The following is a 15,109-nucleotide window of genomic DNA, read 5'->3' as shown; positions in this document are numbered from 1 at the left end:
TAAAGCTCTGATTTTATTTCCAACAGATTTAGATTCAGATTCATCTTCCCCTCTTTACAGCTCTGGGACATTATACCCGCCGTTCTCCCTGGCTTCAACTTCCTTATCTACAGAATGGACAGTTTCTGTTACACAGAGTTGCTGTGCCGAATAGCGAGGTCCTGCATGTGGATTCCTTGGCACAGTTCCTGGTCGTGGTCAGTAAATGTTAGACATCATTGTTCTGATGTGTGGAGGAAGCCTTCCTTGGTTAGACTTGCATTTGCTCAGTTCCCATCACCTCTGGGGTTTTATAATTGAGTTTATTTGAGACTTGCCTGCCCAGGCAAACCAGTACTACAAGTCATGAACCTTTTCCCACTTTTCTTACAAAAGTAACCTCTTCATCCTTTCATGTTTTCCCCCAATCTAGTTTCTAATAAGTGACCGGGACCCTCAGTGCAACCTCCACTGCTCCAGGACTCAGCCCAAACCCATCTGCGCCTCTGATGGCAGGTCGTATGAGTCCACGTGTGAGTACCAGCAAGCCAAGTGCCGAGACCCCACCCTGAGTGTGGTCCATCGAGGTCGATGCAAAGGTGAGTGCATGCCTTGCCCAGCCCATGGGAAGGTGCTGGGACCAGCTTCCTACACTGTGCAGTCACTGCAGGGGGCTCAGAAAGTGTCTGTTCGTTTGGTTTGCTGTCCTCTCTGTCCTTCTCATCAGGGATTATGGGAAGGACAGCTGGTCTACCTGAAGGTACACGTACCTTCCTTGTCTTCTGGATGCTGCTACCAGCCTAGGCCTTAGATGCGCTACTCTCTGGCTAGTTCTTTGTTATTTGCTTTTGTTTTTGTTTTAAAAAGAGGGTACAAGGCATTATTTCTGGCCCTGAACAGCGATTACAAATTGTTGGCCAACAGATGTGTTTTGTTAAAAACGTTTCAGACAATATTTAAAAACTGAGGAAATTCAACATAAAAATCTGTCTTTTGGAACTTTTCTTTCAAAATTGGGAGTCCTGGCCCCCTTAGCTTTGCAATGCAGCAGATGGCTAGAGCAGAGTAGCCTCTACCCCCGACAGGTGAGTCTGTTTTCCAGTTTGCCATAGTCCTCGGCGCTCAGGATGGAATGCCCTCTTCTCATCCTCAGTTGATCTCACATTCCTAAGTCCTATAGATATTTGAGTTTGAGAGCCTGGGTTGCTTAGTGCAGGAATTAGAGGAGTTAAAGGCTGAGCAAGCTGCCTTGGAACGCTTTATTTTCTAAAGAAAGTACTGGTGATTCTAGAACTCCAAGATAGCCAATCAGATGTCACTAGCCACTGTCCTCTGGACAGACATTTTGGTGGTACGTGTGGCTCCCTGAATGGAGGGGGTTTCTCTCAGCATTCTTGTCTCTGGGCAGCCATTTTGTACCATGGCTCCCATGTGGAATTCAAGTGAAATATGAAATATGCTCCTCTCTCCTTTTAGATGCTGGCCAGAGCAAGTGTCGCCTGGAGCGGGCCCAAGCCCTGGAGCAGGCCAAGAAGCCTCAGGAAGCAGTGTTTGTCCCAGAGTGTGGTGAGGATGGCTCCTTTACCCAGGTGAGGCCTAGGACTTTTCTCTCAGGCTGCTTGCTGGACTGAGGCGCAGGGAGGTGCCTGCGGAGTCCAGCCCTCAGGCCACTGGACACTTTCATTATCTAGGGAACAGTGAGTGCTTGGCTCTTCGACTCCTCTCTGTGCAGCCTTCCCCCTCCTGAGCCCTCCACTACACCTCTTGCCAACTGGCATTGGGCCCTGACAAGATGCATGGAAGTCAGAGCCAGGAGACTGGCATGGCTTGGTCCCATCTTCCCTGCCGGCCATCTCTGCTGAGGGCCAGACCTGCGTTTTTCTATTCTGTCCAAAGTGGGCTGGTTGTTTTTTCTTATCCTTGCCAGTTTCCATGGGCAACCCCTGTATTCGCTTCGCTGTTTATTGCTGCCCCTTTGTACTCTCTGCTTCCTACCCATCTCTGAATGAAGCAGACCCCTCTTGGAGCACGGAGTACACATGGCTCTTGGAGTGTGTGTATATGTGTGTGTGTGTGTGTGTGTGTGTGTGTGTGCGCGTGCACAGACACAGGCCTGGGTGTGTGTGCACTCAGATTTTAAAATATTTTTAGGCAGTTCCACCTGTCTAAAACTCTGCGTGATCTTCTGGTTAACGCTTTGTGTAAAGGTAAAGCTGCCTGTGTTGATAGTACAGACTGTTTCTGGAACACACCAGGGTTGGACAAGAAGTTGCTCCTTAGGGAAATTTCTAGGCTCCCTCTGCTCCCATTTGTAGAGGGGCCTGGGGTGGGAGGCAGCAAGCTTCTTTGAGTCAGGATGCCATGCAGGAAGTGGCGCAAAGGCTTGCCATGATGGAGCTCAGGAAGGACCCTGACCCTGGACAGGGTGAGCTGGGCCTGGTTGGGGATGGTCCTGGTGTTTGTGACTTCTGGGAGAGCAGCATTTGGGGGAATCCATTATCCCAGAGTAGGGGGCAGAGGCTTTGGGTGTTTAAAAGCCTCTCTGTAATTCTGGATCAACAGGGCGAAGGGTATAAGCTGGACTTGGGTCGTGGGCTTGCAGGTTTCACTCTGGGTTGGGTGTGGGAGATTGCTGCTTTCAGACTGACTGCAGGTGGGTAGAAATGTAGGAGAGTGGTGGGATAGAGGTTGAATATCCATGTGTTAAAATTTTCCCAGTTGATTTTAATGTACAGCCAGGCTCAAGAGCACTGGGATAAACTGGACTTGGCCGCCAGCCTGGGGAAGGTGCTTTTTATTCATTTTCTTGTTTAAATTTTAGCACAAGCCCAGAGGTGGGTGTCGTTACCTCCACTTACGAGTGATGCACCCGTGGCAGGATGTGCAGTGCAGAGCTGGGGTTCCAGCCCCGACTCCCCCAAAGTCCTGTGGAACCTGCTGTTCAAAGGAGGCTCTGAGGCGAGCCCTGGGTGAGGCGGTGTGGGTCTGTGGTTAGCAGGCGGCTCCTGGAGCCAGACTGCCTGGGCATGAGGCCAGCCCCACCAGTGAGCTTCTTGGGGCCACCGTTCCTTATCTGAAAAAGGAGGGCAATTATCTCCATTATTAGTATAGGCTATACATATGTTAAATTTTATTATTAACATTGTGTCATATATATTACATATTGATCCTATGGTATATTATGTATTACTGTTGTCATCAGCAATATTCTTAGTAATGATTATTATTGTAGCATCCCTCATGAGCTTGTGGAGAATCCCGAATGCAGGAACATTCGCAGGGTTGTTGGAACATACGAAGGCCATGTGCATGTTTGTCACTACCCTCACCATGATTCCTGTCTCTCCTGTGGCTCTACTACTCAGATCTCCTTAAGATTTTATGGATGATACCACTTAAGGAAGAAAAACCCAAAGTCATTTGTCAGAGCTCCCCAAGTGGGCTGGGGATATAGCTCAATGGCACAGTACCTGCCTGGCAAGCGCAAGGTCCTGAGTTCAACTCTTGATACCAGAAAAACAAAACAAGACAAAACAAAACAAAACAAAACAAAACTCTCCAAATGTAGCAATTGATTGATGAGCTGTCTCATCCACTTTTAATGTATGGTTTATTCTAGTAAAATGAATGTGGGTGATCTTTGCGTACATTTGACACTGTTGCCGAGCCCCCTGGGGGAGGAATTCAGACCTTTCTCAGATTACCTTGGGGCTGAGACAGGATAAATGATGCAGGGGAGGGTACAGTGGGCAGCAGCAGTTTCTCTCCTTCTTGGGGCTTGTGTGATCCTGGGTGCACTGTCTATGAGAATGATTGAACCTTGTCCTCCTAATGCTGCAGTGTCTGCGGCCTCGGGATGGGCGGCCCACTGGTCACCTTTTGTTTTGGTGAGGCCAGGCTGGGCCCTGTGCTGTTTGCCGAAGGAAAGGAACTTGCAAACTAGTCCAGGCTGAGCTGCTAGGTGAGTGTGCGCCCCAAGCTCAGCAGAGGCCGTACGGGCAGGTCCTTGCCCCTTTGACACCACGCTAAGCACTGCCATGTGAACGCAGGCTCAGGCGGGCTCACCTTGTGAGCAGCCAGACAGCCGGACAGCCAGACAGCGGCCCATCCTAGCTCAAGTGATTGAAATAGATGTGCTTTCCCCCATCAAAGACGCTGCAATAACTTCCCCAAATGAGGCTGCCTCTGTGAGCGAGCCTCGGTCACACTGACAGGCTGCCAGAATGCCTGGAGACAAAGCCTTTCCTCCTCCTCCCTCCCTCAGCCATCACTTAGCAGGACTTTTTCTCCCCCAAGACCAAAATATACTGCTTTACTATTTCTTAGAATATTATCGTGTCGGTGTCCTGGTGTTAATAACATATCTTAGCCCTGGGAATGATTACACACCCTCTTGGAGTTTGTGGAGGGGATAATAGGGCTGTAATGGGATTGGATTTGTCTGGTATGGGACACAGCTTGTGGCCACATGACTGGGTTGGCTTTAATAGGGTCCATGTGGGACTCAATGGCTTCTCTTCTCTTTCTTTGTTACCCCTTGTCTTCCTTCCTTCCTGTGCTGACCCCAACACCCCCATCTCTCTCTCTCTCTCCCACACACACACACACACACACACACACACACACACATACAAGCTCATCTTACTTCCATAGCAGTGACACTAAAGCTGCATTTAGACTACATAAAGTTCTTTAATGTTAGTAACCACACTACATCACAAACCATTCAGTCAGATTCTGGGGATGGGACCCAGACACTGTATTTTTTAGAGCTCCCTGGGTGATGGGAGTGTTTGGCCAAAGTTTTGAACCACTGTTGGAAGGCTTCATTTCTCATTTCGTGACCATGTCATTGAAATACGGATTGAAGGCACTTTGGTGACCCATTAAATCAGGACGGACAGGCTTCATCTTTTGCTGTGATCTTATCTGTTTCCTCTTCTGGGTATTGGGAACATAATTTCTGGCATCTCTTCTACCATGTTTTCTGCCTGGGACTCGTCGGCCCGTGCCTCACTGAGTAGCAATGACTCTGAATTGGGTGCTGGCTGACACTTAGTTTTATACTTAGTACTTATCTCTATGACCTCTTAAGGTAGTTACTATGATTTCTCTCTACAGAGAGGAAAACCGAGTTTCAGAGAGGGTGGACAGCGTTGTGAGGTCCCTGGGCTAGGAGGATTTCTATTCAGGTCCGCCTCACTTTAAGGCTAGTGCTCTGAACACTTTGTACCGCAGAAGTGGCCTTGACCCATGTGTTCCATTTGCATCACCGCTGTTACCCCAGAAGTTCCCTCTGTTGTTGCCCAATCAATTAAATACACATTAAAGAATCTTTTGATTATGGGAAAATTTAAAAACCCAGAAGTAGGCATAATAGTGTAATGAACTCCGTGTACCCATCTCGGGCTTAACCGTGATTGACATGTGGTCAGTCTTGTTTCATCTTTCCCTCATTTTCATCTCCCACCCCAAACTGAATTGCTTCAAAGCAGCTCCCCAGGCACGATATCTTTTTATCCCAAACAGACGCTTTTGAGCTCCAGTGTGTTCTGGGCTGGTTGCTATGGGGGATTTAAAAAATGTCATGACCTCTGCCTTCAAGGAGTGGTGCTCCTTAGGGAAACTTCCTTTAGAAAAGATATTAAGACAAATGATAAAGTACTGCATAAGAGATGATATATATATATGATTAGTGTACATATTTCAAAAAACCTATTCACAAGTCATTGAGTTAGAATTCAGAAATGTGTTTAGCTGTCAAGAAAACATATATAAATTTAAACTTGCTGACCATAAACACCTTAAACCAAACTAGGAAGCCAGTGGTACACATGAGCTTGGATGAGAAAGAACTAATCTTATATAAACCACTGCCACCATTTGGAAAGAAAAGAACCTAGTAGAAAAGTGGGCAAGAGATACCCATAAGCAGAGCACACAATAACTTTCCAGTAGCAGGATATGAGTGGTGTCACCTTCTCTAGTAATTAAAGAAATAGAAGTAGAAACACTGATGGATTATTTTGCTTACCAATTTGATAAAGACTGGAAAAGATGGTAATATTCAGGGTGGGCTAGAGAAAAAAGGCTACCTTTACATTGTAGTTGGAAAATAAGTTGGCACTGTTTTTTTATTGGGGTGATTTTGCAATATTGATCCAAAGTCCTTACTGGACCCACCTTTTGGCCCACCTGCAATTTCACTTCTAGGAATTGATTTTAAGGAAACAATTTAAAATGTGTGAAAATGTTTAGCCACAAGAATTTGCATTTAAGTTCTATTTACAGTAGTAAATATTTGGAAATAACTTAAATAATAGATAATTGTGTAAATAAATTATGACAAAGCCACACTGTGCAGCTCCTAAAATGATATAGTGTGGAGATTTATTTTACATATGTGTGTATGAATGTGTATCAGGGACTTGACCAAATAATTAAAAGAAAAATATTTTCTTCTTTCTAATAGAAAAATCTATTACTCTGTAAAATAAATTTCAGATAATATAGAACTGCATATGGTATAAAGATAAAACCAGTGATTTTATGTTCTTGAGAGAGGAACAATTAAGTGTATTACATTCTAGGTTTTTTTTCCTTGTGTGTACTTATTATTTGGGATAAAATGGTATAATTTAGTTTTATAACATTTGAACTGTTATATTTTAGGATTATGGCTTGTTCCTAGTTGTTACATATAGCCCTACCTCATTAATCAAACATGGCTGCATTGTATGCTATTGGATGAATGTACCATGAACCCTAAAAGTTGGAGGATTAAATTTCTAGAAGGCTTGCATTTTGTCAAAAGGACATGCACTTTTTAAGGCCTTTGACCCACATCACCCAACTGATTTCCATGAACGCTCAGAAACAGTGTGGTGGACTATAGTTGCTGCAAGACATATTCACAAGCCATTTTAACTTTTTGTGTAGATGGAGTATAATTCTAATAATATCATAGAATATGAAGCTTTCATTATGTAACTTCTATATAAAAATATGTCATGTGGGGCTGGGGATTTAGCTCAGCGGCAAAGCGCCTGCCTGGCAAGCGCAAGGTCGTGGGTTCGGTTCCCGGTACCGGAGAAAAACCAAAAAAAAAAAAGTCATGTTTCTCATCTTGGAGCCTCGTATTCTAGGAACAGTCTTCATAAAGTTCTACAGGTCAACTAACTTTCCTCCCTCTTACTCGTTGTAACCACTGCTTTATGCACGCACGCACGCACACATGCACATACGCACACATGGACGCACACATTTTTATTTCCCGAAGTCTTTTGCTTGAATGTAGGGGTCCTGGGAACTGTCATTTCTTCTTGATGATGCTTTGTTTTGAAGTTGGACGCTCAAAGAAAAAGGTGTGTGTGTATGTGTGGTGTGTGTGTGTGTTTTGTGAAAAGGCAATGGCTCCCTTGCCATTTCTCTAGTTCTTACTGTTGTGTTTCATAAAACCTGGGAAGATACAGCGCTTATAGTCTAAGTGCCTGGAGTCAGGCTAAAAAGCAAGTCTTGTTCCCTTTGAGCTATCCCCCACCCACCCCCATGGTGCTGAATTGCTCCTTGATGTCACCCCTGTAGACCTGAGTTTGTGTGAGCAGCTTATCCTGGAAACATCTGGTTTACCATCTGGTCCTCCCTGCAGAATCTCAGTAAGTACTGAGGTATCAGTGTGTTACATGGGCTGTAATTTGTGTTGATCAGGGCTGATTAAGCATTGGCAGGCTGCAGTGCTGAGCACCCTAATACAGAGGAATGGATTTGTCCAATGTGTGATTGCCCTAGAGGTCTAAAAGAGTTCAGAGGCAGTGGTCTGTTTTTGGTCTTAATGTGGGAAGATCTTGTCCAGAGCAATAGTGTGGATCTCTTCCACACTCTTTTAACAGTGTAGAGGACTCTGTAGGTAAAGTACTAAGATCCAGGCTGCATCTGAAAGCTAGGATGTTCCTTAGCTTCTGTAACCACATATGACCCCTTTAGATGCCCCAAATAAAACCAGTTCTTGCATTGTACTGGATGGTGTCCAATTTAGACCTCAGCCTTCTGGAGCATGTCCTATGTTAGCTCCTCCCTTCCTCCATTCCACCCTCTCTGCCCCTTCCTTTTCTCTCTCTTCTTCTATCTCTCCCTCCATCCACCCTTCCCTCTTCCTTTCCTTTAGGGAGCCGCACTGTTAAACATTTCATCCCATCCTTCATGTATATGTGTGGTAAGGGTGAATGGCCTCACTGTTGGAGGAGTTGTGCTTTTGTTTTTTCTCTTCTGTTAAATGTTCAAGTAACATTGTTACTATTACAGTTCCAACACCTGCTGTGTTTGGTACATCTTACTACTGGTTTTACATTTTGTGTAAAGCTATTTTTGTAAATTTGTAAGCATAAATTTTGTAAACGTGTAAATACAAATGTATTTTTGTGTTTTTCATGTGTTTTCAATTTTGTGTTTTTCATAAATAGCCAGTTATTGCACATAGATAATATATGCAAAAATACTCTTCATTTAGTACAGTTTCTGCTCAGCAAGTGTGAGGCCTTTTCTCTTCAGGCTTCAGTCTCCTGTAATATGGGACAGTTGGATTAACTCAGAGGTTGGCAAACCTCTGTGGGCTCAGTGCCTGTTTTTGTTCCTCAAAAATAAGAGCGCTATTGAGATATAATTTGCACAGCGTAAAACTTAGCCTTTTAAAGTGCACTAGTGTATTCGCAGGGTTGGAGAACCATCACCACTCTCAAATGCCAGAAGATTTCATTACCCAGCAAGGAATCCTGTCCCCATTAGCAGCCACTCCCCGTTATGCCTCTCTCAGCCCCTGACAGCCACTAATTTACTTTCCATTTCTACGATTTCCTTATTTTGGACATCATATAAATGGAATCATGACACGTGGTCTCTTGGGCCTGGCTTTTTACATTCAGCACAGCGTTTTCAAGGTTCATCCATTTTGTAACATGAATCAGTATTTCATTCCTTTTTATTCCCCCCAAGTATTCCCCCCAGATATCCTATATGGGTATGCCCCATTTTGTTTATCCATTCATTAACTGATAGACATTTAGTTATTTCCAGATTTTTGGCTACCAGAAATAATGCTATTGTGAACAATTTTGTGTCGACCTATTTTCAATTCTCTTGGTATAGTCTTAGAAGTAGAATGATTAGGTCATATAGTAACCTCATGTTTCAGCTTTTGCGGAGTTGACAGACTGTCATTCAAGGTGATTGTGCCATTCTGTGTTTCCACCAGCAGCGAAGGTTCCAGCTTCTCTGTGTGTTTGCCAGAACTTGCTATTATAGCCTTCCCAGCAAGTGTGATCTGTATTTTATTGTGGTTTTGATTGCATTTCACTAATGACCAGTGAATAATGTTGAGCATCTTTTCATGTCCCTTTTGGCCATTCATATATCTTTGGAGAAATGTCTATTCAAATCATTTGCCCACTTCCTAATTCAGTTATTTATCTTTTTATTATTGAATTGTAAGAGTGCTTTATATATTCTAGATGTAAGATGCTTAACAGATGTATGGTTTACAAATAGTTTCTCCCATCTTTTGAGTTGTTTTTTTCACTTTCTTGACAGTGTTCTTTGGGACTCAAATGTTTTGATTTTGAAATCCGATTATGTTTTGCTTATTGTTTATGCTTTTGTTGTCATACCTAGGAGCTTTAGGGTTTTGCCTCTTACATTTAGATCTTTGATCATGGTGTGAGGTTAGGGTGTCCAGATTTGCTCTTTTGCATGTATTGAGCCAATTAGCTCAGCGTTTCTTGTTGAGAAGAATAAACAGTGAGTGAATTGTCATCGTGCCCTTGTAGAAAATCAGTTGACAGTAAATGTGAGGGCTTAGTTTTGGACTCTTGGCTCTATTTCATTGATCTCCATGTCTAGCCCTATACCAGTGCCACTCTTTCTTGGGTACTACTTATAGTGTGTTTTGAAATGTTCTCCTTCCTTTTCCAGTGTTTTGAAATCTTCTCCTTCCTTTTCCAGTGAACAATGAGGTGAATGTTATTCTGCATCCGTGCATAGTGTTGATGGTAGCTCCTCTCCCAGGGTGGTCCCTCTAGGAGGGGGAATGCCTAGGAACCTGTAGCCTGCACTGTTCTGAGGTTTTTGGCAGTGTCAGTGTCCTTGATTTGATATTGGAAGGGGAAGGAAAGGGAAAGTAGGAAGAGAGGATGCAAATTAGGAGTGGGAAACTAGAATCACCAAAGATGAGACTTGTATCTTCAGGGGCTCCCAGTCTTTGACAGGCTAATATTTCTTCTTTGAATCTACAAGCAGGGAAGGGATTTCTTTTTTTTTTTTTCAAATTAGGAAGTGTGGGTTGCGGCGAGCCTTGGTGCAGTGGAGGGCGCAGGTTGCGGCCTGTTGCAGTAGAATGCGGGGTCACGCTTGCTTCTCCCCTCACACCACCACAGCCTCTGTGCTCGCCGAGCTTCTCAGCACACGCAAATCTGGGAAGATTTATTTTCTGTCTTGTTATGAGGCCCAGGGGGCAATAATTTGTAACGAGTAAGTAAGGCAGCTCTAAAAGCTAATTTTTAATTTGTGAATGGTGGTAAGAGCAGGGTCTGGTCCATGTATGTGCAGGGAGAACCTGTCTCTTCTCTTGCATGTGGCAGAAGTCACCACTCCCATCTCTTCAGTGGATGAATTGGTCCTCCCTGCTCACCAGGCAGGGGCAGGGATGTATGAATGGGGCAGGTTTCGTGCTCAGACGCTACGTTCACTGTCCTCAGTGGAGACTTGCCTACCCCGTCCTCTGCTCTGTCCTGCTCCTCTGTAGCTGGTATCCAGCTGAATGGCCACCACGCACCCTCTTTCAGACTGGCTGGTGCCATTTGCAGTGGAGTAAGAGGACAGGGCTTGGATGTTCCGAACCGGGCATCTGAGCTCCCTGTGGCCCTTGGGTGTTCTGTCCCTACAGTGTGTCTGTTGTGGACAGGAAAGGAGCAGGCTTCTGGGAGAAGGGAGGGAGTTGGGAGGGAGGGAAAATGGAAACTGCTTCTCTGGCGTCTCTGCTGCCTGTTGGAGGGAAGCGGCTTTGTGGTGGGAGATTTAAGTCTCGTGATAACCTGTGAGGAAGGCGCTGCTACGATCTCATTTTATAGTTGAGAAAACGAAGCACGGCGGAGCTCAGTAGGCTGCACAGAGTCACACAGGCTGCAAGTGATAGATTCAGTGTTTGAACCTAAGCAGCCTAATTCCAGAGTTCTCAGTACCAACCGCTACATCGTATTGTCTAATGGACACTGCCATCTATGAAAGGGATGTTGCCAAACCAGGCATCCCAGGAAATCTTGTCACCTGAGGAATGTTCTGTGGGACCAGAGATGCTTGCTGGGGAGGTGAGAAGAACCAGAGGACGGATGGAAGAGACACGAGTAATGGGATATAGGAGAGCCATCATCACACCCTTATTTGTGCACAGTATGAGCTTGTTTCTGTTTAGCTCTCAGAGCTGACCCAGGGTCACTGAGTAAAGATGGGGCTTCTGCCTTAAAATAGGGAAGACCTTTCTAGAAGCAAAGCAGTCTACAGATGGAACTGACTCAAAGCAGACTTAACTCCCCATCTTGGGGAGAAGGCAAGCAGAGACCAAATGTATCAGGTTAATAATATCCCTCAGTTATTGTGGGCTGATCAGGTCTGTGATCTCCCGAACGAGTGTACAAGGAAGGCGAAATAAAAAGAGGCAAATGGGCTGATTTCAGGGCTCCAGGAGGATCAAAGCCCTCTCATAAAATTCGAGATTGTCTTAGGGCTAAGATCACGACCTTCTCTGGGTGGCCTGTATTTATTTAGTTATCGAAAGAAGGGAGGGGAGTACTCAAGAAGGGTGGAGCCACTCAAGGACTTCTCCAAGTAAGGTATTAAATTAATCCATCCGGGAGTGAGATACCTGAGGCCATAGTCTTTATCTAGTTGAGATGGGATCCAGGTGTCCTTGGCTGTGATCTTGTCTTATCCTTTGCCACTTTCCAGCTTCATCCACCATTACAGGCTTTAGCAGGGATTAGTGACTCACAGAGGTTTACTTACTATGTGTCCACTGCCCATCTCCAGACAAGGAGCCTAGGCCTTGGACAGACTCACAAGTAAACATGAAATGTCAGTTGATTAATTTAGCCCTACTCAGGGCTGCTTCATAGTGGTCCCCATCACAAATGGACATTCTGCAGGATGTAGGGCACCATAGGAGGCTGGGGAAGGGGGTCAAATTTATGACCTGAGGAGAGTAGCTCACTTTGTAGCATTTTATGGGACAGTAGATAATATTCAGTCAGGTAGCTAGGGACACAGTAGGCCCACAACCAATATTTTATTCAAGGACTTTCCAGGCAGAGTGGTTAATACACATACATTTAGGGCCATGGCCACTCTATCCTAGTACATAGAACATGCTGTATGGTCATCTGACTCCTTTCACAAAACAGAAGGGATCAAAAAGATAATTTTCTATGTCAAAATAGGGAAAGGTCATAGAAGTACATGTGTGGGGTAGGAAGACAGAGAAATTTAATTAAAAATGAAGTCAGACATGAGAAGAAAGAGCCCTCATTCCTGTAGGTCCCTATTTCCTGCCAGCAGCTAGATTTCTCACAGTTCTGATCTGAACAAAGTTCCTACACACATGGGCTTTTTAATTGGGTATTCTGCAAACATAAAAACATACTTGATATTTCTCCCAAATGGAAAAGTAAGTAAACAAGAGGCACCATATTTGCCACTTACAAATTTAAACATTTCTAGGCATCTAGTAGAGAGACAGAACTTCAGAAAACTAGGTTCTTTGGGTCGCCGAACCTCTAAGAATATATATATATATATTTTAAATATTTTTATGTCTATGTTGAGGGGGATGGTGTTGAAACTTTAGGAAAAAAAGTTCTTCATCATAGATTAGGAAGAATGGTCTTAACACTGATGTTTGGGTACCAGTTTATAAATCTTCACCTTTCTCTTAAGCAACAAAAGTCTAACTTATGGCAAGGTTGTAGAAGTATGGGTCTTCTGAGTTAAAGAGGATGTTAGTGTCCTCTTTATCTTTTTCCTCTCCCTACATGCCCCGATCCAGGGGTCAGGCTGTGTTCATAACCACTTACCAAGTAGTCATCCATCTTCTGCTCGATAGCCACCAGAGACAGGAAGCTTCTTCACACAATGGCAAAATCCATAAGGCATTTTAGAATTTGGCTGGAAGATCCTTTTCACACTGATTTGGGATCTATCTTCCTATAATTTCTAATGGATGACTTCAGTTGTAGTTATGGGACTTGTAGAACCCATAGAAATTCTACTTTTTATGGAAAGAGTTGAAGATGGATACCTTTCATCCTACTAAAATCCTTTCTTTTAACCAGCAATTCTGTCTTTTTTAAAACTTTTTTTGTCTTTTTTTTTTTTTTTTTTTTTGAGAGAGGGTCTTGCTATGCAGTTCAGGCTGGCCTCAAGCTCACTTTGTAGCCCAGGCTGGTCTTGAACTTGCAGTGATCCTCCTGCCTCAGCCTCCTGAGTGCTGGGATTACAGGTGTGCACCACCACACCCAGCTTTTTTTTAATTTTATGAAAAAAAGGTAAAACAAAATTTCATAACAAGATGATAGGAGAATAACAATAGTTAACACATTGCATATTATCTGTAAAGTAGTTACTCAGAGTATGAGATATGAGTATAAAATTTCTCCAATTGATGTAAGCACAAACTTTCTATGAACTTAGAGACACTAATAGTATAGTTAATTTGCATTTTTATCTTTTCCTTTCCTTCCTTCCTTTCCCCTTCCCCCACCCCAGTTATTTTTCCTTTTTAACAATTTCTTCCCATTTCACAATATCTATTGTACATTTTAGACCCTATTTATTCTTTCAGTTTCTTGTACCAGAGAGACAATATGATATTTACACATGTGAATCTGATTTATTTCACTAATAAGTATGGTCTCAAGTTGCATCCATTTACCTATAAAAGTCTCAAGTTTATACCATATCTTTTTTTATCCATTCCTCAGTTGATAGGCATTTGGGTTGTTTCTAGGATTTAACTATTACAAATTGTGCTACTACAAACATTGGTGCATATATATTGCTGTGATATAATGTTTTTAATTCCTCTGGGAAGATACCCAGAAGGGAATAGCTGAGTTGAATGGAACCTCTAATGCTAGTTTTTTGAGGAATCTCCATATTGATTTCCACAGTGGTTGCACCAGTCTGCACTCCCACCAAGAGTGGAGAAGGGCTCCTTTTTCTTCAGAGCCCTTCCACTATTTGTTATTGGTTTTCTTGATTATAGTCATTCTTTCTGGAGTGAGACAGAATCTCAGTGTTGTTTTAATTTGCATCTCTTGAGTGACCAATGATGTAGAACATTTTTCCATGTATTTATTTGCCATTTGTAGTGCTTCACCTGATGAGTGTGTATTCATCTCAGATGCCCATTTTTAGATTGGGCCTTTGAATTTGAGGGGTCTGTTTTTCTTTCAGTTCTTTATATATTCTAGATAGAAGACATTTGTCTGAGGGACAGTTGGCTAACATTTTTTCCAGTCTGTGGCTTGGTTGTCTTTTCATTCTGTTGGTGATTTCTTTTGATGTGCAAAAGCTTTTTCATAAGATGAGGTCCCAGTTGTTGATTCTTTGAAGTATTTCTTGTGCAGTTTGGGTTTTGTTCATGAACTTTGTGCCTACACATATGCCTTCAAGATTTCTACCTACTTTCTCTTCCAGTAGATTGAATGTTTCTGTTTTAATATTTAGATCTTTGATCCATTTTGACTTTAGTTTAGTGCATGGTCATAGACGTGGGTCTAGTTTTAGTCTTTGGCATATAGACAGCCAGTTATCACTAGCACCATTTATTAAAGAGACTTGCTTCCAGTGAACATGTTTAGCTGCTTTGTGATAAGGATAAGGTGGCTGAGTGTATTGCATCTTGTGTCTGCAAGTTGCTGTGTCTGCATCTTCTAATCTGTTCCACTGATCCTCAAGTTTTTTTTTTTTTTTTTTTTTTTTCCAATACCATGCTGATTTTATCACTAGTATAATTTCAAGTCAGGGATTGTAACGCCTGTGCCTCGCTTTTGTTGCCCAGAATTACTTTTCCTCTTCTAGGTCTCTTCTG

General features: G+C 43.3%; 1 protein-coding gene across 3 annotated transcripts in view; it reads left to right on the top strand.

Annotated features, from left to right (window-relative positions):
- Smoc1 (SPARC related modular calcium binding 1) overlaps positions 1 to 15,109 on the top strand; it is a gene marked incomplete at its 5' end in the record, with an annotated part of 149,984 nt that overhangs the window by 72,077 nt on the left and 62,798 nt on the right. For all 3 annotated transcript variants that reach the window (XM_005399241.2, XM_013521999.1, XM_013521998.1), the window contains 2 exon segments: positions 413 to 578; positions 1,456 to 1,568. In XM_005399241.2, the coding sequence (XP_005399298.2) occupies positions 413 to 578; positions 1,456 to 1,568 (279 nt within the window).

Source organism: Chinchilla lanigera, unplaced genomic scaffold, assembly GCF_000276665.1.
Source record: "Chinchilla lanigera isolate Chin_1 unplaced genomic scaffold, ChiLan1.0 scaffold00065, whole genome shotgun sequence".
In the NCBI taxonomy this organism is placed as follows: Eukaryota; Metazoa; Chordata; class Mammalia; order Rodentia; family Chinchillidae; genus Chinchilla; species Chinchilla lanigera.
Note: the sequence above shows the minus strand (reverse complement) of the source record. Positions and strands in the feature narration are given on the sequence as shown.